Consider the following 25,981-nt stretch of genomic DNA (forward strand, 5'->3'; position numbering starts at 1 on the left):
TTTTATGTGAATCATCCTTTTTCCTGGCTCCATTCAGAACAATTATTTCAGTTATCACAAGTTGAAAAAAAATTCACTTAAGTGAATTTTAAAATATCAAAACAAAACGTTTTATTCATCACAAGCAAACAAACACAAATATTAAAGGAAGGGTCATATAAATGAAGAAATATAAATGCCTGGCATTTCAGGAATTAAAGAGATAGCAGAAGTAGTAATGTAGCTTCGTCTAAATTTTTCTCAGAGAAGAATGGCCAAGAAGTGTAAATCAGTGCTAGATAAACACTCATCTGAGAGATGAAGGAAGGAAACCAGGGAGGCTTCCTGGAAAAGGAGGCACGTGTCCCCATAAAAGAGAAGAAAACTAAGAGCATGATAGACCCTGTTAGAAAGCTTTATCTGTCGGGAAAAAGTCCTTACTTAACGTCATCTATATGTTCTTGGAGACCACTTTAACCGAATCAACATTTAATGAAACCAATTTTACCATAAGCTGATTGGTAGAAATAAAAGTTCCTATGTCATATGTCTGGTCACAAAAACATCTCCCAACTTCTAAATAAAAAAACACTTCTAATAGCAAACTCTAAAATAAATGTGAGCTACAGATACATTTGTGAAAGATTAACAAAAACATGATTTACCCAGTTATTCCAGTTCAGGGTTGAGGGTGGTCAGAGCCTATCCTGGAAGCTCAGGGCACAAGGCAGGAACCAGCCCTGGACAGCATGCCATTCCATTGCAGGGTACACTCACACGCCCACATATACTCACCCACATGGGCTCAATATAGACACACCAAAGAAACTAATGTACACAGCTTTGGGACATGACAGAAAACAAGTGTACCTGGAGAAAATGTATGCAGCCATGGGGAGAGCGTGCAAACTCCTCTCCAACAGTGGTCTTGGCAGAAAATCAATTTTATTTTTCTCATCATTGTAATGAAACAATGTTGAACTAAACAATGTTATTTGGCGACCTGCTGTACTAACAGTGGTGAGGCTGGCAAAAATGACAAATTGTGAAAATGATTTTTTTTGTTATTTTTAGATCTATAAATATTACAAGAAAAAGAATGAAAATGTGTGTATGTGTGCATGTATTAGAAAGAAATGTTTAGTTACTCTCATCCATGTTATTCAAAGATTAGCAATACATAAATGAAAACTGATAAACTGACAAATGAAATAAAAATAATAATATATATACCTGGTTCTGGAGAAATGCACCTGAGAATGCAAGTTACATTTTGAATAAACTTGCCAAATTATTATTGCATATTTTTATGAAGTTAAGGAGACATATGTCATGTTTTCTCAATTTCACAAAAGGTTAAATATTGCAGCCTGCAAATTCTGGATTGGTTAACCATAGGAAAGATTCCAGAGTATACAGGAACAAATGTATTAGTTTGATCCAATGTTTTCTGGATGTCATGTTGTCAGAAAATAACTGAAAATAGCATAATAAGAAGTATTTTGCTGTAGTCTTTTCTGCACTCAGCAATACTGTCAAAGTAATGGCAAAAGCAATGCCTTAGCAATCTCAGTTGTCAAAATACTGCCTAAAATCCCAAAATGTCAAAAGTTCACAGAATCTCTCTCTGCAGTTTGGTATTTTTCTCTTACGAAGCTCTAGAAATTGTACCACACTTCAGGCAAGTTACTGGGATGCATTTGTATTGGGATGCTTTCGTTTGGGGATGCATTGGTTTTGGGATGAATCCCAATGGGATATGCACTGGGATGCAAATCCCCAGTGTTTATTCATGTTTGGCACACGGTAGGACTTCCATAAACATCACTGGAGCCAAAATAAATTGCCCTGAGATTCACACATACATCTGTTGGACTCCTAAGCCAAAGTGTTTCCACTACCACACATGGCCAGGTCAACATTTTCTGTGAGATTAAAGATCAAAATGAGTAGTAAAGTAGGGAAAGGGAACCAAGGATTTCAGATGGAAATGTTTATCCTGGCTCTTCCTCTGAAGATGACCTCCTGTCCGCATTCCTACTATCTTATAACTTCTAGCTCCTTCTAGCTAAACTGACTGTGTGAATGGAAGAAAACTTAAAGATAAAAGTCATGTCTTTAGAGAAGATAAGGGGAAGCAAGACACAGTAGGGATATTCCCTCGTAGGAATGTGCAGGTATTAACAAAACTAAGATGATGAGGGGCCATACCTCTTCTATACCAGGGAAAACTAAAACACAGAATTTGCCAGATCTCTTCCCACTTAGAAATACTGTTTGTTTGTTATGGTATGACACTAACATTGAAACAACCAAGCATGATGAACTCTGACACATTTTCTCTAGCACCCCAGACTATGTAGCCCTCATCTCTTGCATCATTTGGTAATAACCAAGTGATATAACTTAATATAACATGTTTTACAAGGTTAATTAAATTCAGGCTCAAATATGTACACTGCACAAAACTGTGCAGTGTAAATCGTGGGAAATCTGAAAATCATTGTTAACTTGCCAAACCTAAATTCAAGCTTTATGAAGTGGCGTCTTATTCTTACCTCATCAAATTTTTGAAAGGTTGGGAAAGTGAGGAATTTGACCATACTTAGAAATGACCAGCAAGTGGAGCACAGATGGACTGGCTCAGCCACAGCATGGGCTCTGAGGGTCCCTGGGAGGGAAGAGAGGCGACTGTAAGGCTGAACAAAGGAGCCTCCCAGCAAGCACAGAGGGTCTTCCACTAGGATCATAGAGCTTACAATGGTGGCTGTCCATGTTACAATGAAAATAGGTGGCAGCCTGATGACAACAACTAAGGTGAGCAGCAGATGTGTCTAAAGATTACCCCCATATCTATGAGTTCTGAAAGCCCGGAGGTGAGGCACACATGTTGAGCCCAACTCCAGCCCAATGGAAAGCCAGGCAGCAGGAGGAGCTCCATGTTAGAGAAGTCATGCACTAACCCCACACAGTTTCCACTTTTTTGGCCATCCCAGGGGTATAAAAATAAGACTGAACTGTTAATACCACCAGGAATTCCATCTTATACAACTAACAACCTGAATAAACTAAGTGTCAGAGTAATGTCTTAGTCAAGAACTTGTACCCTGGAGCTGGTTTATATGGTTCAAAGAAAAGCCTTGCCAAATACTAGCCATGTGAACATGGGCAAGTGGCCTAATTTCTCTGGTGTCTCAGTTTTCCTGTGTCTCTGTGTCTCAATTAAACTGTGTCTAATTTCTCAGTTTGTAAAATGGGAATAAGCATCTACTTCATATGGTTGCTGTAAAATACTTAGAACAGTACCTGACGTGGAATAAATACTAAAAGATAAAACTATTATTTTCCATTATTTTATAATAATTCTTTCTGGACACCTTGTGATAAGCACCTCAAAATGGATATGCCTGTTCTATAACTTAAATATTCCCAAAATATATAGAAGAGAAAATTTTTTTCCAGAAAAGGAGCTAACTCCTTTGGAAGCAGATGCAAAAGTGTGCTGACATCTTAGAAACAAGAGCAAGTAGCAATACTGTCTGCAAAATCAGTTACAGTTTTATAAAGGAAATGAAGGCAGTTCCTAATTGGTTACCATTTAAATAACTTTTCTTGGTAGAACAATTCAGAAAAACAAAGTTGTAAGACAGCTGAATATCAAGACACAATTGCCCTGAATGACAGAAAGCACCAACCTACATTAACGAGAGCTTTTTCATAAGCATGTTTCCCTCGAAAAACAAAAGTGCCAGCTTAAAGCCTTTGCCAAGCACCCGCCTCTTTCATCAAAAACTAACAAAGAGGAGCTGACAGAGATAAACACCGATTAAAAATTGAGCCAACAATTAGTCATGGATGCCAATAACTGTTTAACTACAACCAGCAGGTCTCTGTGGGGTGGTCAGTTATCTTTGCTTTATTAAGACGGGAGATGGGAAAAGGTGCCAGAGTCCTTACAATGAGGTGCACATATTCTGTTTAGTTTCACTTAAAGTTAGAAAGCATAAATAAGAAACAAATGCTGAAGCATTATAAAAACAGAACAGAGAATGAATGTTCATGGACTAGTGAAGGCGAAGGCTGTTAGTTTTGTCTCCTGTGAGTCCTAGAATGTTCCCTCTCCCGCAGAATCTAATTGCAAACGCATCACATAAGCCACTTATTTCTGCTTCTAGTTCAGAATCCAGAAATCTGAGGAGCACGCACCCCAGACTTTCTATAATGAGGTGCAGAAAAGGTAAAAATGTGCTTAAATAACTGCAATTTTGGTGGCTCATGGTACAACATCCTGAGCTGTCAATCAAGGCTGTCTGCTCCGCTTCGCTGACCTCTACTCGCACAGAAGAAGTGGCAGCTGTCTTTTGCTCTCTCACTGTTCCACCTGCCTCTCTCCTGTCACAGGCAGTGATGGAGGTATGGGGGTCTGCAGTTTCTGCCACTCCTTCATTCCCCTAAGGCCACCCGAAAAGGAATCCCCTGGCAGGAGGAATCTGTCCGCCCACTCATCAGGAAGTCATTCCTTCCAACAATCCCCCAGATTCCACACATAATTTGCGCCCACTCTTTCACAAGCCCTGAAAATACAGAGTTTGTGATATTTCTTCCTGAATACAAGTTAGTAGTTCAATAAATGTAAAAGGCATTTAGAGAGGAAGAAAAGAGCAAGGGGGATACAAAGTTATAAATGATGTATTTATGCTTTAACTCCAACCACATGATTGCCTCACACAGATACATTTTAAATATATAATGTAAATAAGGCAAATATATTTAATGTTTTCTTCAGTATAATCATATTAGAAAATCTCTTGCAGGTAAGTTTATCTGATACTACAGTTCCTTCTCCTCATAGGGTGAGAGAGCTGCCTTGGAGCCAGAGGTGGTCACCAAGCATTCCTCAATGGGTCCCTTTATCTAGAAGACCCCAGGGAGATTTACCTCAGGGATGCACTGCCTTGGAATCCCGCGTAAGTTACAGTAATAATAGAGATGTTCCCAACCAGTCAGAAGCTCGTCCAGGGCATCCTGCTGGGGACAGTAGCCAATGAGCACACCTGCCACGCCAGCAGAAGTCAGGTCCACGGCATCTCTGCAGAGAGAAGCAGCACAGGCTGAGAACAGCAGTTTCCCAAACTCGCATCAACCCGTTTTTAAAATGTGGCTCATCAATAACAAGTCCACTGCAGTTTATTGAAAACAATTAGTTCATTTCACAATAATAGGTTCAATTCATGAGAAATGAAGAATACAAGAAGTCACCCCAAAATAGGCCTCTTTGGCATATGGATTATTTTGAGCTAAAGGCAACTGAGAACCAGAGGACACAGGAAAAGCTCTTTACCTCTCCTTAACTGCCTAAAAATTCAGCATAAATATCTTTTTTTGAAAAGGAAATTCACATTTACAAAGGAAATTTTCGTTTGTAAAGATGTCTCCCTACCAGAAAGAGAGCTACTTTCCCAGAAAACTCTGAACTGGAGAGACTCTTATCTGCATAATGAGACAACCCTAGTCCACCATACATTTCCTCCTCTCACCTTCCCATAGCTGGCCTTCCCTGCCCAGAATCCCCAAGTCCCTTTTGCTTTGTTTAGCCTCATATGGTACATAAGCCTCAATCATCTGGGCAGCTCCTTGAGTCTTATTTTTTGTGTGAAACTCCTGTGCCTACATACATAATCAAACTGTTTTTTTATTAATATGTATTGCTGAATCAGGTGGGAAGACTATATTTAGTTTTATAAGATTCTGCCAAACTGTCTGCAAAAGTGGTTGTACCATTTTGAATTCCCATCAGCAGCAAATGAGAGTTCCTATTGCTCCACACTGTTGTCAACATTTGGTATTGTCAGTGTTTTGTATTTTACTCATTCTATTAGGTATATAGATGCATTGCATTGTTGCTTTTATTTGCAATTTTCCAAAGACATATGATGTTGAGCATCTTATGAACTTATTTGCATCTCTCTTCTTTGGTGAGACATCTGTTCATATCTTTCACCCATGTTTTAATTGTGTGTTTTCTTATTGTTTAATTTTAAAGATTCTTTATATATTTTGTACACAAGGGTTTTATGAGACATGGGTCTGCAAAATGTTTTCCCAGTCTATGGATTGACTTTTTCATCTCTTAACCGTGTCTTTTGCAGAACAGAAATGTACTTTAATGAAGTCAGACTTACCAACATTTTCTTTTATGGATCATGCTTTTGATACTGTATCTAAAAAGACATTGTCACATCCAAGGTCACCTAGATTTTATCCTATGTTATTTTCTAGAACTTTTATAATTTGTATTTTACAATCAGGTCATAGATCCACTTGGAGTTAATTTTTGTCACAGGTATAAGTTAAGTGCCCAGCTTCATTGTCCGGCATGTGGATATCCATTTGTTCTGGCACCATTTGTTGCAAAGATGATTATTTGCCCACATGGTTGCCTTTGTTCTTTTGTCATATATCAGTTGACTGTATTGGTGTGGAGCTACCTCTGGGAATTACTGTGCTTTTATAGTAAATCTTAAAGTCAGGTAATGTCAGTCTTCATACTTTGTTCTTCTTTCATACTGTGTTGCCTATCATGGTTCTTTTGTCTTTCCACATAAACTTGAAAATCAGTTTGTTAATATCCACAAAGTAACACTGGGATTTTGATTGGGGTTGTGTTAAACCTAACATTCAAGTTGGGAAGAACCAATATCTTGTTTATGTTAAGTTTTTCTACCCCAAAACATGGAATATCTATTTATTTAGAGCTTTTTCTATTTATTTCATTAGGATTTTGTAGTTTTCTTTCTTTTTTTTTTTTTAATAAATGATAGTTATTTCTGTTTTAAGGGTATTTACACATAGAGAAATGCATTTGCAAATGCCTAATAAGAGAATTATCATGCATTTGGAATTGGATATGTGTTCAATCTGTGTGTGGGGGGGGGTGGGTGTGTGTGTGTTGGATGGTGTCTATATGTAGTGAGCAGGAGATATGATGTGTCTTATTTCTAAATATATTGTATCTAAAGAAAAAGACTGGAGTTATCTAGTTACCCTTATGTTGAACTCATATTTCTTAAGATTAATGAGCTAAGATATGATGATCATCCTTTTATTTTTTTTCGATTTTTTTTCTTTTTTATTATTATTATTATTATTATTATTATCATTATTATTATTATTATACTTTAGGCTCTATGGTACATGTGCGCAACGTGCAGGTAAGTTACATATGTATACATGTGCCATGCTGGTGCGCTGCACCCACCAACTCGTCATCTAGCATTAGGTATATCTCCCAATGCTATCCCTCCCCCCTCCCCCCACCCCACAACAGTCCCCGAAGTGTGATGTTCCCCTTCCTGTGTCCATGTGTTCTCATTGTTCAATTCCCACCTATGAGTGAGAATATGCGGTGTTTGGTTTTTTGTTCTTGCGATAGTTTACTGAGAATGATGATTTCCAATTTCATCCATGTCCCTACAAAGGACATGAACTCATCATTTTTTATGGCTGCATAGTATTCCATGGTGTATATGTGCCACATTTTCTTAATCCAGTCTCTCATTGTTGGACATTTGGCTTGGTTCCAAGTCTTTGCTATTGTGAATAATGCCGCAATAAACATACGTGTGCATGTGTCTTTATAGCAGCATGATTTATAGGCCTTTGGGTATATACCCAGTAATGGGATGGCTGGGTCAAATGGAATTTCTAGTTCTAGATCCCTGAGGAATCGCCACACTGACTTCCACAAGGGTTGAACTAGTTTACAGTCCCACCAACAGTGTAAAAGTGTTCCTACTTCTCCACATCCTCTCCAGCACCTGTTGTTTCCTGACTTTTTAATGATTGCCATTCTAATTGGTGTGAGATGGTATCTCATTGTGGTTTTGATTTGCATTTCTCTGATGGCCCGTGATGGTGAGCATTTTTTCATGTGTTTTTTGGCTGCATAAATGTCTTCTTTTGAGAAGTGTCTGTTCATGTCCTTTGCCCACTTTTTGATGGGGTTGTTTGTTTTTTTCTTGTAAATTTGTTTGAGTTCATTGTAGATTCTGGATATTAGCCCTTTGTCAGATGAGTAGGTTGCAAAAATTTTCTCCCATTTTGTAGGTTGCCTGTTCACTCTGATGGTAGTTTCCTTTGCTGTGCAGAAGCTCTTTAGTTTAATTAGATCCCATTTGTCAATTTTGGCTTTTGTTGCCATTGCTTTTGGTGTTTTAGACATGAAGTCCTTGCCCATGCCTATGTCCTGAATGGTATTGCCTAGGTTTTCTTCTAGGGTTTTTATGGTGTTAGGTCTAACATTTAAGTCTTTAATCCATCTTGAATTGATTTTTGTATAAGGTGTAAGGAAGGGATCCAGTTTCAGCTTTCCACATATGGCTAGCCAGTTTTCCCAGCACCATTTATTAAATAGGGAATCCTTTCCCCATTTCTTGTTTTTGTCAGGTTTGTCAAAGATCAGATACTTATAGATATGTGGCATTATTTCTGACGGCTCTGTTCTGTTCCATTGATCTATATCTCTGTTTTGGTACCAGTACCATGCTGTTTTGGTTACTGTAGCCTTGTAGTATAGTTTGAAGTCAGGTAGTGTGATGCCTCCAGCTTTGTTCTTTTGGCTTAGGATTGACTTGGCGATGCGGGCTCTTTTTTGGTTCCATATAAACCTTAAAGTAGTTTTTTCCAATTCTGTGAAGAAAGTCATTGGTAACTTGATGGGGTTGGCATTGAATCTGTAAATTACCTTGGGAAGGATGGCCATTTTCATGATATTGATTCTTCCTACCCATGAGCATGGAATGTTCTTCCATTCGTTTGTATCCTCTTTTATTTCCTTGAGCAGTGGTTTGTAGTTCTCCTTGAAGAGGTCCTTCACATCCCTTGTAAGTGGGATTCCTAGGTATTTTATTCTCTTCGAAGCAATTGTGAATGGGAGTTCACTCATGATTTGGCTCTGTGTTTGTCTGTTATTGATGTATAAGAATGCTTGTGATTTTTGTACATTTATTTTGTATCCTGAGACTTTGCTGAAGTTGCTTATCAGCTTAAGGAGATTTTAGGCTGAGACAATGGGGTTTTCTAGATATACTATCATGTCATCTGCAAACAGGGACAATTTGACTTCCTCTTTTCCTAATTGAATACCCTTGATTTCCTTCTCTTGCCTAATTGCCCTGGCCAGAACTTCCTACACTATGTTGAATAGAAGTGGTGAGAGAGGGCATCCCTGTCTTGTGCCAGTTTTCAAAGGGAATGCTTCCAGTTTTTGCCCATTCAGTATGATATTGGCTGTGGGTTTGTCATAAATAGCTCTTATTATTTTGAGATACGACCCATCAATACCTAATTTATTGAGAGTTTTTAGCATGAAGGGTTGTTGAATTTTGTCAAAGGCCTTTTCTGCATCTATTGAGATAATCATGTGGTTTTTGACTTTGGTTCTGTTTATATGCTGGATTACATTTATTGATTTGCGTATATTGAATATATTGAACCAGCCTTGCATCCCAGGGATGAAGCCCACTTGATCATGGTGGATAAGCTTTTTGATGTGCTGCTGGATTCTGTTTGCCAGTATTTTATTGAGGATTTTTGCATCAATGTTCATCAAGGATATTGGTCTAAAATTCTCTTTTTTGGTTGTGTCTCTGCCAGGCTTTGGTATCAGGATGATGCTGGCCTCATAAAATGAGTTAGGGAGGATTCCCTCTTTTTCTATTGATTGGAATAGTTTCAGAAGGAATGGTACCAGCTCCTCCTTGTACCTCTGGTAGAATTCAGCTGTGAACCCATCTGGTCCTGGACTTTTTTTTGGTTGGTAAGCTATTGATTATTGCCACAATTTCAGCTCCTGTTATTGGTCTATTCAGAGATTCAACTTCTTCCTGGTTTAGTCTTGGGAGGGTGTATGTGTTGAGGAATTTATCCATTTCTTCTAGATTTTCTAGTTTATTTGCGTAGAGGTGTTTGTAATATTCTCTGATGGTAGTTTGTATTTCTGTGGGATCAGTGGTGATATCCCCTTTATCATTTTTTATTGCATCTATTTGATTCTTCTCTCTTTTTTTCTTTATTAATCTTGCTAGCGGTCTATCAATTTTGTTGATCCTTTCAAAAAACCAGCTCCTGGATTCATTGATTTTTTGAAGGGTTTTTTGTGTCTCTATTTCCTTCAGTTCTGCTCTGATTTTAGTTATTTCTTGCCTTCTGCTAGCTTTTGAATGTGTTTGCTCTTGCTTTTCTAGTTCTTTTAATTGTGATGTTAGGGTGTCAATTTTGGATCTTTCCTGCTTTCTCTTGTGGGCATTTAGTGCTATAGATTTCCCTCTACACACTGCTTTGAATGCATCCCAGAGATTCTGGTATGTTGTGTCTTGGTTCTTGTTGGTTTCAAAGAACATCTTTATTTCTGCCTTCATTTCGTTATGTACCCAGTAGTCATTCAGGAGCAGGTTGTTCAGTTTCCATGTAGTTGAGCGGTTTTGAGTGAGATTCTTAATCCTGAGTTCTAGCTTGATTGCACTGTGATCTGAGAGATAGTTGGTTATAATTTCTGTTCTTTTACATTTATTGAGGAGAGCTTTACTTCCAAGTATATGGTCAATTTTAGAATAGGTGTGGTGTGGTGCTGAAAAAAATGTATATTCTGTTGATTTGGGGTGGAGAGTTCTGTAGATGTCTATTAGGTCCGCTTGGTGCAGAGCTGAGTTCAATTCCTGGGTATCCTTGTTGACTTTCTGTTTCGTTGATCTGTCTAATGTTGACAGTGGGGTGTTAAAGTCTCCCATTATTAATGTGTGGGAGTCTAAGTCTCTTTGTAGGTCACTCAGGACTTGCTTTATGAATCTGGGTGCTCCTGTATTGGGTGCATATATATTTAGGATAGTTAGCTCTTCTTGTTGAATTAATCCCTTTGCCATTATGTAATGGCCTTCTTTGTCTCTTTTGATCTTTGTTGGTTTAAAGTCTGTTTTATCAGAGACTAGGATTGCAACCCCTGCCTTTTTTTCTTTTCCATTTGCTTGGTAGATCTTCCTCCATCCTTTTATTTTGAGCCTATGTGTGTCTCTGCATGTGAGATGGGTTTCCTGAATACAGCACACTGATGGGTCTTGAGTCTTTATCCAATTTGCCAGTCTGTGTCTTTTAATTGGAGCATTTAGTCCATTTACATTTAAAGTTAATATTGTTATGTGTGAATCTGATCTTGTCATTATGATGTTAGCTGGTTATTTTGCTCGTTAGTTGATGCAGTCTCTTCCTAGTATCGATGGTCTTTACATTTCAGTATGATTTTGCAGTGGCTGGTACCGGTTGTGCCTTTCCATGTTTAGCGCTTCCTTCAGGAGCTCTTTTAGGGCAGGCCTGGTGGTGACAAAATCTCTCAGCATTTGCTTGTCTGTAAAGTATTTTATTTCTCCTTCACTTATGAAGCTTAGTTTGGCTGGATATGCAATTCTGGGTTGAAAATTCTTTTCTTTAAGAATGTTGAATATTGGCCTCCACTCTCTTCTGGCTTGTACAGTTTCTGCCGAGAGATCTGCTGTTAGTCTGATGGGCTTCCCTTTGATGGTAACCCGACCTTTCTCTCTGGCTGCCCTTAACATTTTTTCCTTCATTTCAACTTTGGTGAATCTGACAATTATGTGTCTTGGAGTTGCTGTCACCCCTGGAAAGGGAACTCCCTGACCCCTTGCGCTTCCCGAGTGAGGCAATGCCTCGCCCCTGCTTCGACTGGCGCACGGTGCACTCACCCACTGACCTGTGCCCACTGTCTGGCACTCCCTAGTGAGATGAACACGGTACCTCAGATGGAAATGCAGAAATCACCCATCTTCTGCGTCTCTCTCGCTGGGAGCTGTAGACCAGAGCTGTTCCTATTCGGCCATCTTCTGATGATCATCCTTTTAAAAGCCAGGATTTTGTAGTTTTCCTCATATAATTTGTTAGATTTATAGCTAAGTATTTCATTTTGGGGATTGTTAATGTAAATGATATGTTTTTAAAATTTCAAATTCCAATTATTCATTGTAGATATATAGGGAAACATGACTTTTCTATATTAATGTTATATCCTGAAACCTTGATATAAATGTTTATTAGTTCTAGGAGTATTTTTTTGACAATTCTTTGGGAGTTTCTACATATATAATCATTTCATCTACAAGCAATAACAGTTTTATTTATTCCTTCACAATCTGTGTGATTTTAACTCCCTTTTCTGCTCTTATTGCATTATGTAAGACTGCTTGCTGGCAGAGTATTGAGATAAGAATGGAGCGAGAAGACATCCTCGTCCTGTTCCCAAACTTAGGAGAAAGGTATCTAGCTTCTCATGATTTAGTATATTACTTGAAGGTTTATTACAAGTGTTCTTTATCAAGTTGAGGAATTTCCTTTCTGTTCCTAGTTTGCTAAGAGTTAGTATCATGAATAATTGTTGGCTTTTGTGAAAAATGTTGTTATGCATCTGTTAATAGGATCAAACTATTTTTTCCTTTTATTCTATTGTTGTAATGGATTATATTAATTGATTTTCAAAAATTGAATGAACCTTGCCTATCTGGAATAAGTCCTTCTTTGTCATAGTATATAATTCTTTTCGTACATTGTTAGATTCAATTTGATACTTTGTTGAGAATTTTTGCATGTATACTCATAAGAGATACTAGGCTATAGTTTTCCTTTCTTGTAATGTACTTGTCTGGTTTCAGTATTATGGTAATGCTGGCCTCATAAAAACAGTTAACCATATTTGTTCTGTATCTATTTTCTAAAAGACATTGTAGTAAATTGATATCATTTCTTTCTTAAATGGTAGAATTCACCAGTGAGATCACCTAAGTCTAGTGCTTTTGCTTTTATGGTCATTAGTTATTGATTCAATTTCTTTCAATGATATATACCTATTTGGATTGTCTATTTCTCCTCATATGGGTTTGGGTAAATTGTGTCTTCAGGGAATTGGCCCATTTCAAGTGAGTTATCAAAGATGTGGGCATAGATTTGCTCAAAATATTTCCTTATTAATATTTTAATGTTCATGAGATTAGTAAGGATAACATGTTTGGTTTTTGATATTAGTAATTTGTATTTTCTTTTTTCATGGATAATCTCACTAGGAGTTTATCAATTTTATTTATTTCATCTTTTAGTTCATTGATTTCAGCTTTTAGTTTCATTGATTTTTCTCTATTATTTTCCTTTTTATAATTTTATTGATTTTTCCACTAATTTTTATCATTTCTTTTCTTCTGCTTACTTTCAATTTAATTTGCTCCTCTCCCTCTAGTTTAGTAATGTACAAGCTTAGATTATCTATTTTAGGTCTCTCATCTTTTCTAATAGATGCATCAAATTCCATGAATTTTCCTTTAAGCACAACTTTTGCTGTATTCCACAAACTGTGATAGGTTTAAATTTCATTTTCATTTAAGCTTAATTTTTGTAATTTCTTTTCTAATTCCTTTAACATGTGTGTTACCCAGAAATAGGTTATTTAATGTCCAAATATTTGGGGATTTCTAAAGCTATCCTTCTATTTTTTATTTCTAGTTTAATTCCATTGTGGTTTGACAGCATAGTTTGGATGATGTCTATTTCTTTATTGTTAAGCTGTATTTGGGCTTTTAGTGTGAGGTTTGAGTTTATCTGACTAGAAGTTATATTGTGCTTACTGGTGGCTGTCTCAGTGGTGTTAGTTCTAGTGTCCTTGTGTTTATACCCAGTTGTCTTTGGGTTTGCCTAGAGATTCCATCTTAAATAGAGTCTGAGGCTTGTAGTTCTCTTAGTCCCTGGTTATTACACAGGAGCTCCACTGATGTGGTGGTGAGGAGTTGGTTGAGGGGAAGAGTTCTATATTCCCACAATCACGTCTCAGTCTTCTAGAGCCTGAGCTGGGCATTTCCCTTTTCCCAGGTCAGTTAGGCTCTGGAAAAGCAGTTTCCCCTTTGGGCTGGTCTTTCTAATGCTTACAGAGGTTTGGGCATATTTCCATATAATTAACCCCTGCTGAAAGCATGAAAGGATTTTTCCCCTGTCTTCACACTGAGAATCTGGTAGGGTTCCTGTAGGTAATACTCACCAGTGAGGAGCCCCCAAGGCTACTTTCAAGTTAGTCCACACTGAGCCTACATCACTTTTTGATTATAGTGGATGTGTTCCTACTGATCCTGGCCTCATATGGTGACTTCTGCTTCTGGGTCTCCTGATTCACAGTCCCGGGCTTCCTTCTAGTAGAGTCGTTTCTCTATATCCATGGGGGGTGGGTCTAGGACTCCCCGTGGATACTAAAAATCCATGGATGCTCAAGTCCTTTATATAAAAGAGTGTGATATTTGCTTATAACCTACATACATCTTCCCAAATACTTTAAATCATTTCTAGATGACTTATAATACCTAATGCAATGTAAATGCTATATAAACGGTGGTTATGCTGTATTTGTTAGGGAATACTAACAACAGAAAAAGCCTGTACATGTTCAGTACAGGCAGAATCATCCCTTTTTTTCTGAATATTTTGTGGCACAGTTAGTTGAATCCATGGATATGAATCCACGGGTGTAGGGGATCCCCTGACTGTCTCTCTAGTACTGGGGTAGCAGTTTGCTTTCTGACCTCAAATCTCTGAGGGATCTAAGAAGAGTTGATAATTTTTAGTTTTTAAGGTATTTTCCTGTTGTGAAAATGAAAGTGACAACTTGCAAGCTCTTTAAATGTTGTACCAAAAACCACAACTCAGTACATTTTTCAGTGGAGTTTTTGTTTCATTTTTTCATGTTCCACATCTCTGCCCCACAGGAAAAGCTATAAATTTTAAATGTATCTCTCCATCCTCTACATTCTATACCATTCTCTTACTCATTGTGTCAATGGCTTCTAATCTACACAGTAGAACAATTTCTCAAGTTTATCACTGGCAGTGCTAATTTAATATTCTGCACTTTTAATTCTTTTGTATGTGATAAATATAAGAGAAAACAGAATTTAAGATCTGCTGGGTACTTAATTTCCTTTACATTAGTTTCTATTACATCCATATTCTCCTATCTTTCAAATTCAGCTAGCACATTTATCATGAAAGTTTTCACACTTGTGTCATAAAATTTTAACCTTTAAGTCTTTAGAGTATCAACTTTTAAAAAAGCATTCCCTTATATTTAAATAATAAAAATATCCATGTATAATTTTTAGTTAGAATCTTTCCGTAGTGCTCCAATCAGCTTTTGTACCATAATTATTCTGATGTATTATTGCTTATGCATTCTTCTAAAGAGAGCAAGATTGCCAGAAAAAAATACAAAATATCCACTTAAGTTTATAATTCAGATAGACAATGAATAAATGTTAAGTGTATAATGTTAAATGTATAATGTTAAGTGTACAATAAAATGTTTATATGTGTTATGCAAAAAAAAATGTCTACTGGAAACTCAAGTTTCAAGTATTTTCTGGATAGGGGAATATTTATAAATGTTAATGTATATATTATCTGTGGCTTCGAATATACCACCCATGTGCTATATTATCCTTTTGCTTTATTATCAAAATTGATGCTAAAATGGGAGTTGTTTTCAATAGCCCATAAAACAATGGAACAGCTGGATAAAATGCAGAAAAATCTATTTAAAGAGTAGGAATTAAAGATTCAAATCCCAAAAAGAAGAAACTCACTGAGAGGAGACATATGTTTTGTTTGTTTTTCCTCAAAATATTAGCCACACCTATAAAATGAGGAAGAAGAAGTAATGATGTTGTGGAGAAAGCGACTGCTAAAAGGCAGAGGAGCTAAGCAAAGCTGTTATTAGTCTTTGGAAGAGATAAAAATTAAGATTCAGGGCTACCAGAGCAGAAAGGACTTGAGAGGACAATATCCCAGGGTAAAGAAAGTAAGAAAAACCCTGTAACTCTAGTTGTCTCATGCTTGAGATGTTCATTAATGTATGAGTAATGCAGGTCTATAATTGAAGAGGGAAATCAAGACACAAATCTAAGAATCTAAAAAGTAACTAAACCTATCAAATTTATAACAAACCTGGAATAACCAGCTGGGATAACAGAAACTGTCATTAAGCAGGCATTCAGGTGTCGGGACTCTGGCAAATAAACGTGGCTTTCAGTCAGGGCCATTGAACAGTGAAGCCTCCGGAAATGTAAAAATAGACAAGCCTTTTAAAAAATGTATTTAGTAAGATCATCCCATTTTCTGAGATGAATTTTCTGTGATAATTTTATCTATTCTAATTCCATATCAAAACTAAAGAGAATTCTCTTTGAAGTAAAACAGAATCATCCAGAGACTCTAAATGTTTTCATTTAATCAAACTTTATCAGTTGTTATGGGTTGAATCATGTCCCATCCAAAATAATAGTAATAATAATAATAATATTAGAGTCCTAACTCCCCATACCTTGGAATATGACCTTATTTGGAGATAAAATGTCACAGAGAAAATCAAATCCAAATGAGGCTACTATGGTGGGCTCTAATCTGGTATGACTGATGTCCTTAAAAAAAGGAAAATGTGGACACAGACACATGTATAGAGGGAAGACGATATAAACACACAGAGAGAAGATGGCCATTTATAAGCCAAGGAGACAGGCCTGTAGCAGATCCCTCCCCCACAGCAATCAGAAGGAACTAATGGCAACAGCTTGATCTCAGAGTTCAAGCCTCTAGAACCATGAGAGAATAAATTTTCCTGGTTTAAGCCGCTAAGTTTGTGTTTTGTTGTTGTTCTTGTTGTTGTTGCTTTGAGATGGAGTCTCACTCTGTAGCTGAGGTTGGAGTGCAGTGGTACAATCAGCTTACTGCAGCCTCGAACTCCTGGGCTCCAGCAATCCTCCCACCTCAGCCTCCCAAGTAGCTCAGACTACATACATGCACCATCAGGCCTGGCTAATTAAATGTTTTGTTGTTGCTGTTGTTGTTGCTGTTGTTTTGTTTTGTTTCTGTTTTGTGGAGATGGAGTCTCGCTATGTTGCCCAGGCTGGTCTCAAACTCCTAGCCTCAAATGATCCTCCCATCTTAACCTCCCAGAGCACTGGGATTACAGGCATGAGCCACCATACTGAGACAGTGGTATATTTTTACAGTAGTCCTAGCAAATGAATATACCAGGAATACCACTAAAAAAATAATAATAATAAGATTAAAAAACAAATAAAATAAAAATAAACCCACAAGTGATATAGATATTAGAGTTATCAGACATAGACTTTAACATAGTTTAATTAATAAGTGAACAAAAAAGAGGAAAAAGGGGTGAATTATACCAGAAAATTGAAATCTATTTAAAAAATCAAATAAAAATTTTAGAACTGGAAAGTCATAATAAGCAAAATTAAGACAGTAACAGAATACTTCAAACATAGTAATGAATAGTAACAGTAATATAATTTGATACAAAATACCAATATCAGGAATACTAACATCACCTAAGATAGATATTAAAAATAAAATTTTAGTATATTATGCACCAAATTTCTGCATAGAAATGGAATAATTTAGATGGAATAGAAAAATCCCTTAAAACACAATATACCAAGAAAAGGAAGAAATAGAAAGCCTAAAAATTTCTACACGTAAAACGAAATTGAATCATTAATTAAAATTGTTTTGATAAATTTAGACCCAAATGCTTTCATTAGGGCATTCTTTGAAACATCTATGTAAAAATTACATGGATCATACACTATTCTGGAAAACAGGCTGGAAACAATTTTCAAGTTACTTACTGAGGCTATTATTCCTTGACAATTAAACCTGGCAAATGTGTTACAATAAGTAAAATTCACAAGATAATTTCATATAATAATCATCACAAAATTTTAGTAACTATTACCCAATTAAATTAAGTGATATATAAAAGGTGTATTAAATTTTGACCGAGTCAACTTTATCCATGAATTCAATGTTTTTTAAATAAAATTTAAAAATTATTTAATGTAACATAATGTACTAAGAGTATAAAGAAAAAGTGAGAAAAAATAGTAAAATGTTAAAATTATTGCTTATAAAAATAGCTGGGCATGTATTCCCACCTACTAGAAGGCTGAAGCAGAAAGATTACTTGAGCCCAGATGTTTGAGGCTGTGGTGAGCTATGATCACGCTGCTGTACTCCAGCCTGGGTGACAGAGCAAGACCCTGTCTCTAAATGTATTCCTTATAAAACTAAATAAATAAAAGTCAAAAATTGAGCTAGAAAGGAAAATACAAAAGAAATTTCTTAATCTGATTTTAAAATATATGCCAAGTCCATAAAAGCTATACATTTATGTTAATAATAAAATATTTATTTTATTTTACTTGAGACAAAGTTTCACTCCATCACCCAGGCTGGAATGCATTGGCATGATCTCGGCTCACTGCAAATTCTGCCTCCAGGATTCAAGTGATTCTCATGCCTCAGCCTCCCAAGTAGCTGGGATTACATGCGTGTGCCACCAGGCCCAGCTAATTTTTTGGTATTTTTAGTAGAGATGGGGTTTTGCCACTTTGGGCAGGCTGGTGTTGAACTCCTAACCTTAAGTGATCCATCCACCTCGGCCTCCCACAGTGCTGGGATTACAGACACGAGCCACTGCACCCAGCCTATGTTAATCATAAAATATTTAAAGTTTTCCCTTTCATATCAAAAACAAAAGTAAGGTCCCCTTTACCACCTCTTCTATTCAACATTATAATGCCAGTGTTGGCCAGTGCAATAAGGCAAGAAAAAGAAAGTTATAAAGATTGAAAGAAAATAATAATGTTGTACATATTCAGGAATGAGATCCTTATGTGTATAATATATACAAAATAATCTATACCTAGACAAATCATAATCAAACTGTCAAAGACTTCAGACAAAGGGAGAATCATGATGGCAATGAGGGAAGTGACTCACAGTGTACAAAGAATCTCCAGGAAGGTTAATAGTTGCTTTCTTAAAAGACATCACAGAGGCCAGAACACAATAGGATGGCATACACAAAGTGTTGAAAGGTTAAAAGAAAAAAAAAAAGCTAGCCTAGAATTCTACAGTAAAGAATAAATAAAGAAGAAATGATTATCTTTTAAAATTTAATGAGAGATTAAGATATTCACAGCTCAACAAAAACTGAGAGAGTTTGTTGACAATGGAACTGCCTCAAAATTACTAAATGAAGTCTTTAAGCTGAAATGAAATTACTAACAGTAACATGAATCCACATAATGAAATAAAATAAAAAGCACTGGTTAAGACTACCATATAAAGAAATATAAATGACAAGATAAATGTACATGTTTCTTATAATTCCTTTTTCTTAGTTAAATGCATTTCCATAATAGAATAATTTAAAAATCAACACTGATGAGCACACAATCTCTCAAAACGTAATTTGTAATAATAATAGCATAAATGGGAGAGGAGCTATGTAGAAACACAATTTTATAAACTATTGAAATTAAGTTGGTATTAATCTAAATTAGAGAATTTTAACTCAAGATGTTAGTTGCAATCCCCAGGAAAACTGCTAAGAAAATAACTCAAAAATATATATAGCAAAAAAACACAATAAGGACTTAAAGTGGTATTCTAGAAAATACTTATTTAGCACAAAAGATGGCAGTAATAGAAGAACAGAGGAATGAAAAATATAGAGGAAATATAGAAAGCAAATAGTAAAATGGTGGAAACCAATTTTACCATCTCAATAATTAGATTATTTAGCTCATTTACATTTAATGTAATTACCACATAATTATCAATTAATTCTACCATTTAACAAATTCATAGACTGGCAGACTGGATTTTTTTAAATTATCCAACTGTATGCTGTCTATAAAATACACTTTAGAATCAAAGTCACAAATAGTTTGAAAGTAAAAGGATGCAGCCAGGCACGGTGGCTCACGCCTGTAATCCCAGCACTTTGGGAGGCCGAGGTGGGTGGATCACGAGGTCAGGAGATAAAGACCATCCTGGCTAGCATGGTGAAACCCCGTCTCTACCAAAAAACAAAAAATTAGCCAGGCATGGTGGCAGGCACCTGTAGTCCCAGCTACTTGGGAGGCTGAGGCAGGAGAATGGCATAAACCTGGGAGGCAGAGCTTGCAGTGAGCCAACGTTGCACCACTGCATTCCAGCCTGGGCGACAGAGCGGGACTCCGTCTCAAAACAAAAAAAAAAAGAGCATGCAAAAAGATATACAATGAAATCAGTATCCAAAAGAGAGCTGAGATGACTCTACTAATATATAACAAAATAGACTTGAAGAAAATATTGTTACTAAAAACAAAGAACAACATCTTATAACAATAAAAGGGTCAATTCCTTAGGAATTGACTAATCAGAAAAACATATGAAATTAAGAACAGAGCCTCACAACACACAAAGCAAATGCTGACACCATTAAAGGGAAAAATAGACAATTCGACAATAGAACAAGTTCAATAAACTATATTCAATATTTAATAGAATAACTATGCTAGAAGATTAACAAAAATATAGGAGATTGGAACAATACAACAAGATAACTAGACCTAAGAGACTATAGAGACTCAGAACTCTCCATCCAAAAAGAGCAGAATGAACATTCTTCTCAAATGTATATAGAAGCAATTCTCCAGAATAGAACAAGTGTTTGGCTATTAAAAAAAACAAAACAAAACAAAAAAAAGACTTATTAGCTGGGTGCAGTAGTGCAAGCCTGCAATTCTAGCACTTTGGGAGACCAAGGTGGGCAGACCATTTTAGGTCAGGAGTTCAAGACCAGCCTGCCCAATATGGTGAAAAACACTCTCTACGAAAAATGCAAAAATTAGCTGGGCATGGTGGCAGATGCCTGTAATCCCAGCTACTTGGAAGGCTGAGGCAGGAGAAACACTAGAATGTGAGAGGTGGAGGTTGCAGTGAGCCGAGATCATGCCACTGCACTCCAGCCCAGGTGAAAGAGCAACACTCCATCAAAAAACAAACAAACAAGCCAACAAAAAAACTCAATAAGTGAAAAGGACTGAAATCATACAAAGTATGTTCTTTGACTACAATGGACTAAAATTAAAAATCAATACAGGAGCAATCTTTGGGAAATTCCAAATGTGTAGAAATTAAACAACATACTATTTCATAACCAATGGGTCAAAGAAGAAATCAAAAGGAAAATTAGAAAATACTTTGAGATGAATGAAAACAAAAACACAACATATCAAAACATGGTATTCAGCTAAAAAGGTGCATAAAGGGAAGATATAGCTGTAATATCTGTATTATTTTTTAAAAAGGTAGATGTCAGAACAATAACCTAGCCATTTACATTAAGAAATCAGAAAAAGTAAAGCAAACTAAACCTAAAGAAAACAGAATAAAAAAATAATGATTTGAGCAGAAATAAATAAAATAGGGAAGAAACAATAAAGAAAATAATCAGAATCAAAACTTGATTCTTTAAGGTCAATCAAATCTACAAACTCATAGCTACAATGACCAACAAAACGGAACAAGAATATTAAAATTACTAAAATAAGAAATAAAACATTTCTACCAATCTTAAAGAAATGGAAAATTTTTTAATAGTCTAAATATTCATATGCCAAAATCCGAAGAAATTTAGATAACATGGACAAATTCCTAGAAAGACAGAAAATACTGAAAGTGACCAAATGAGAAAAAGAAAATCTAAACAGATCCACAAGTATAGATACTGAAATAGTAATAATAATAATAAAAACAATAAAAACAATGCCAAAAAACCTTTTCATAAATAAAAGCCCAGTACCAAACGGTTTCACTGGTGAGTTTTACCAAATATTTAAAAATGGATTAATACTAATGCTTCTAGACTGTTTCAAAAAGTAGAAGAGAAAAAAAATTCCCAAACTAATTAATAAGGTCAGTATCACCCTGATACCACAACTAAAGACATGACAGAAAACTATATAACATTATTTCTTATAAATAGATGTTTAAAAATCCTCAACAAAATACAAGTAAATCAAATCTAGCCCATATAAAGAGAAGTAGGCACTATGCTCAAGTGTAATTTATTCCAGGAATGCAAAGTTAGTTTAATATATAAAATTAATCATTTGTTGATTCTACCAATCATCTATACCGTGTTAATGGAATAAAGTGCAAAAACCACACATCTCATTAAACTCAGAAAAAGAATTTGACAAAATTCAATTCCCTTTTATGATAAAACAGGAAAAGAATTTGAGATAAAAGGAAGTTATTGCATGAACCTATTTATATGGAGTTTCCAGGATACTCAAATCCATAGAGATAGAAAGTACATTAATGGTTGACAATGGGGGGACACAGTGGGGAATGATTGTTAATTGGTATACGGTTTCTTTTCAAAGTAATGAAAATGTTCTAGAGTTAGTGGAAGTCATTGTATGGCTTTATGAATATGGTAAAAATCACTGAATTGTTACATTTAAAAAATTGTAAGTTTGATAGTATGTGAATTATGTCTTAGTTAACCAAAACACTACCAGTATTTACAAAAGCTAAACACACACATGCTCTATGGAGGCAATTTCATTCATATGCGTATCGGGGATTGTTCATAACAAATATCTGTCATTATTAATGACAATAAAACTATTGCAACATGTGACAATATGGATGCATTTTACAAATATGATTTTATAGGAAAAAATCGCTCATGTAAAAATATTAACTGTATGATCTAATTTATATAAAATTCACAAACAAGTAAAACTAATCTATGCTAATAAAAGCCAGAACAGTGTTTATCTTTGGTTTAGATAGCGTCATGAAAGGAGTTTCTTGGAGGTCTGCCAAAGGTCTCTCTCCTGATGATAGTTACATGTATGCTAATACTATAAAAGTTCATCAACCCATATATTTATGATTTATGAGTATTATATACTCAATGTTTAAGTTGATATTTTAAAACTTGTTGGTAATCTCCACACATTAATTAATTAATCACCTAGCACAAATGTTCATGTTTAAAAAGGTTTTTTATAAGTTCTGATAGAATGTGTTTGGATGGTCTCCTACCAACTACTCCCCAATCTCAATGAGCTCTTTAACAATGTAAAGCCATATAATATATATTTTAAATGTTCTAAAACATATAAAGATACGGAATACTTATTCAGATATTCTTTGCATTATCCAATGACCCCAGCACCCTTCCAGCCTCTGCACTGCCCAAGGCCCATACTCGTTTTTTTCTACTCAGCATCTTTCAACTTCAAAACAGGAAATACAGCACTCTGCGAACACAGGGATTCAACAATGGAAAAGGTCTTTCTGCCTTCAAAGCAACCCATCATCCAGTTCAATGACAGCTGCCTAATTTTTAATTACTTAGGTTATATTTTTAAACTAAGGGCATGATTTCATAATGAAAACAATTGAAGAACCTTTACTTCCACTTTCAGAACAGGGTATCTTCTGTGTGCTGTACAATTAAAACGGTTGCATTTGCTTTGCAGTCAGTGGGAATCACCTCACTCAACTTTTGCACACAGCGTATCTATTAATTCTTTAGATTTCATTAAGCAGTGATGTCTATCACTGTAAGTAGTTCGGTAGAATCTTTGTGGAGAGGATCCAGAGTGTGCTAAACCACAGTAGAGGTCAGTACTCAAATAGCATTTTAAAGACATGTTAAGTCAAACTGTACGTGATTTCCCATGCTCTATTTTATTAGCTTAAATACCTGATGCTCTGTGAATAGCTAAATTTCTTTATGTGAATTTTGGGGGCAAATAAGGATCTACGAAGACCAACCTGACAACTCAGTTTAAGCAAACAGGACCCATTTTCCATGGTGTCTTCTTATAATCCAGATGGAAGCACTAAGTGGGTACAGCCTTGTGCAGATTTGCATACAAAAGGAGGTCATATGATAATAAAGCCTTTCAGCAAGGCAAGAGTTTATTATCTAAACCAGAGCTCATTCTGACTGACCTAGAAGAAGTGAGCTCATCTACATAAATCTTCTAATCTGTCTCTGTGAGATGCTAACCAATATCTCCTTAATCAAAATCACTGTCAATCATATTGATATTATTAGAAAATGCTCACATCCATTTTACACTTTCCATGCACTTTCATTTCAGTTATCTCAACCTAGCAGTGAAAGTCATAACTGTATGCTTTACGCTTCAGCACCACTTGGAAAGGCAAGACATTTTTTAGTCTTGGGTGGGACAGAAAAGTGAGCTTCAAGTGGCTTTTATCATGATGCATGCTGACTAGCTGTTTCTCCCCCTTTATTTAATGACATAACAGATGAAGAAATTTTGGAAATTAAATAAAATGTTTGGAGCACTCTGAGGGGTCTTTGCCAGATCAAGAACCTTCTCACTGCAGGCATTTAATTTCCTTTATATTATCAGCAGTCTGTAAACCGTGAAAGTAGGTCAATGAGAGTCAAGAAAGAACAGCTCAACGGTCCTGATTTGATTTGCTTTCCAGATAGTATTTTAAATTCATTTGCTTCCAAACTGCTGAATTCTCTACTGCCACTGGCCATACTTTATAGCAAGGTTAACCCCCAATTTACCACCCGCGCTTTCATCAAGTGACTGGATCCTGAATATCTGAATTGTTTGTGTGTGTTAACAGGAACATCACAGGCACCTGTCTGCTGGTCTTGTTGGCTCTTAAACATGGGCCATGTGTTTGTTAGGAGAAGGCCCTGAGCCTGTGACCTAAACCAAAGAAACTGAATCCAAAGACAGCTTCAGGGAGCATACACTCCATGACAGCTTGACATTGTTTTAGAAAGATTACAATGCTCTCATGCTGATTTGTTTCTTACATATGGATTAGGAATATGTTTTTACCTTCTTCTTTGTTTTTGTTTTTGTTTTGTTTTGTTTTGAGATGGAGTCTGGGTGCTGGGATTACACTCATGAGCAACCACGCCCAGCCTTATCTTCTTCTTTGAAAGGTAGAACAAGTTTATTCCCCAGGTTTAAAGGTACACACACACACACACCTATTTAACCCTCCAATACAAATTGAAGTTCTCTCAAGTATTTCAGATTGGTGTTTAAACATCAGTACAACTGCAACATAAGAGAATACAGTTATTCATTTAGGGACTTCAGTAATGATTTTTATTCATTTTCTTCCTTTGTACTTGGCTGAGGGAGACGTCACAAATCTGATTAAGTTACATCTTTTCAAAACAGAAAAATTAACACACAATTATATTTTCATACTCCCGAGACTTTTTTTTGTTCTTGCCCATGAGGAAAATGTTATAAACTATTGGCAAAAAAAAAAAAAAAAAAAAAAAAAAAGCTGATTAAATTACACACATGCTCTGTTCATAGCAGCTGCCAATCTTCCCACTTAATAATTTATTGGAAGAAGAGACTAATATATCAAAGACATGTTTTTAAAGAACAAACAGTGGCTTATGTTTATCACCAGTTCCGCAGTCACTCAGACTTTTCATTTAATGTTTCTTTCATTTGGAGTCTTAATTTATGACACACACAGGTTCAGTTTTAAAAACTATCCAGAAAACAGCACAGTTCCAGTTTTCTTAGAGCTCCTTTACCAAATCCAATTCTTCCATAAAGTTAGTGTTAGAGATCAAGCAAGTCACTGTTAAGTTTTACAGATTCTGGATAGTAAATATGAGAGCCACCAATTCACATAACAATTGTCTGTAATATAGCTTACACATATTTGTATTATTTTCCAAATATATGTAGATTCAAAAATTTTAAATGCATTATTAATTCCATAATAGATATTGTCAGGGACGGTTTTTAAACTTTACTATTTCAAATTTTTCTAATGTATTTTCTAATCTATTTAACTTTTTAATTATATAAGAAATTTTTATATAAAGAAATACCAAAACTTTGCTATTTACAAGAGACTGATAGATTGAGAATGTTAGTACAACTACTCTCTGATTGATATTTTTAGATATTTAAGCAAGGGAAGGTAAATTTACTAAGATTTTTATTTTCCTAAAGTGATATTAAAAAAAATTCCTATGTGAGCACAGGTTACTTTACTATAT

At 35.8% G+C, this 25,981-nt stretch overlaps 1 protein-coding gene across 3 annotated transcripts in view; it reads right to left on the bottom strand.

Annotated features, from left to right (window-relative positions):
• Positions 1 to 25,981, bottom strand: part of ABCA13 (ATP binding cassette subfamily A member 13) — a 486,937-nt gene that overhangs the window by 67,203 nt on the left and 393,753 nt on the right. For all 3 annotated transcript variants that reach the window (XM_054559199.1, XM_024249790.2, XM_054559198.1), the window contains one exon: positions 4,918 to 5,068. In XM_054559199.1, the coding sequence (XP_054415174.1) occupies positions 4,918 to 5,068 (151 nt within the window). The remainder of the gene's footprint in view (positions 1 to 4,917; positions 5,069 to 25,981) is intronic.

This window comes from Pongo abelii, chromosome 6 (assembly GCF_028885655.2).
Source record: "Pongo abelii isolate AG06213 chromosome 6, NHGRI_mPonAbe1-v2.0_pri, whole genome shotgun sequence".
NCBI lineage: Eukaryota > Metazoa > Chordata > Mammalia > Primates > Hominidae > Pongo > Pongo abelii.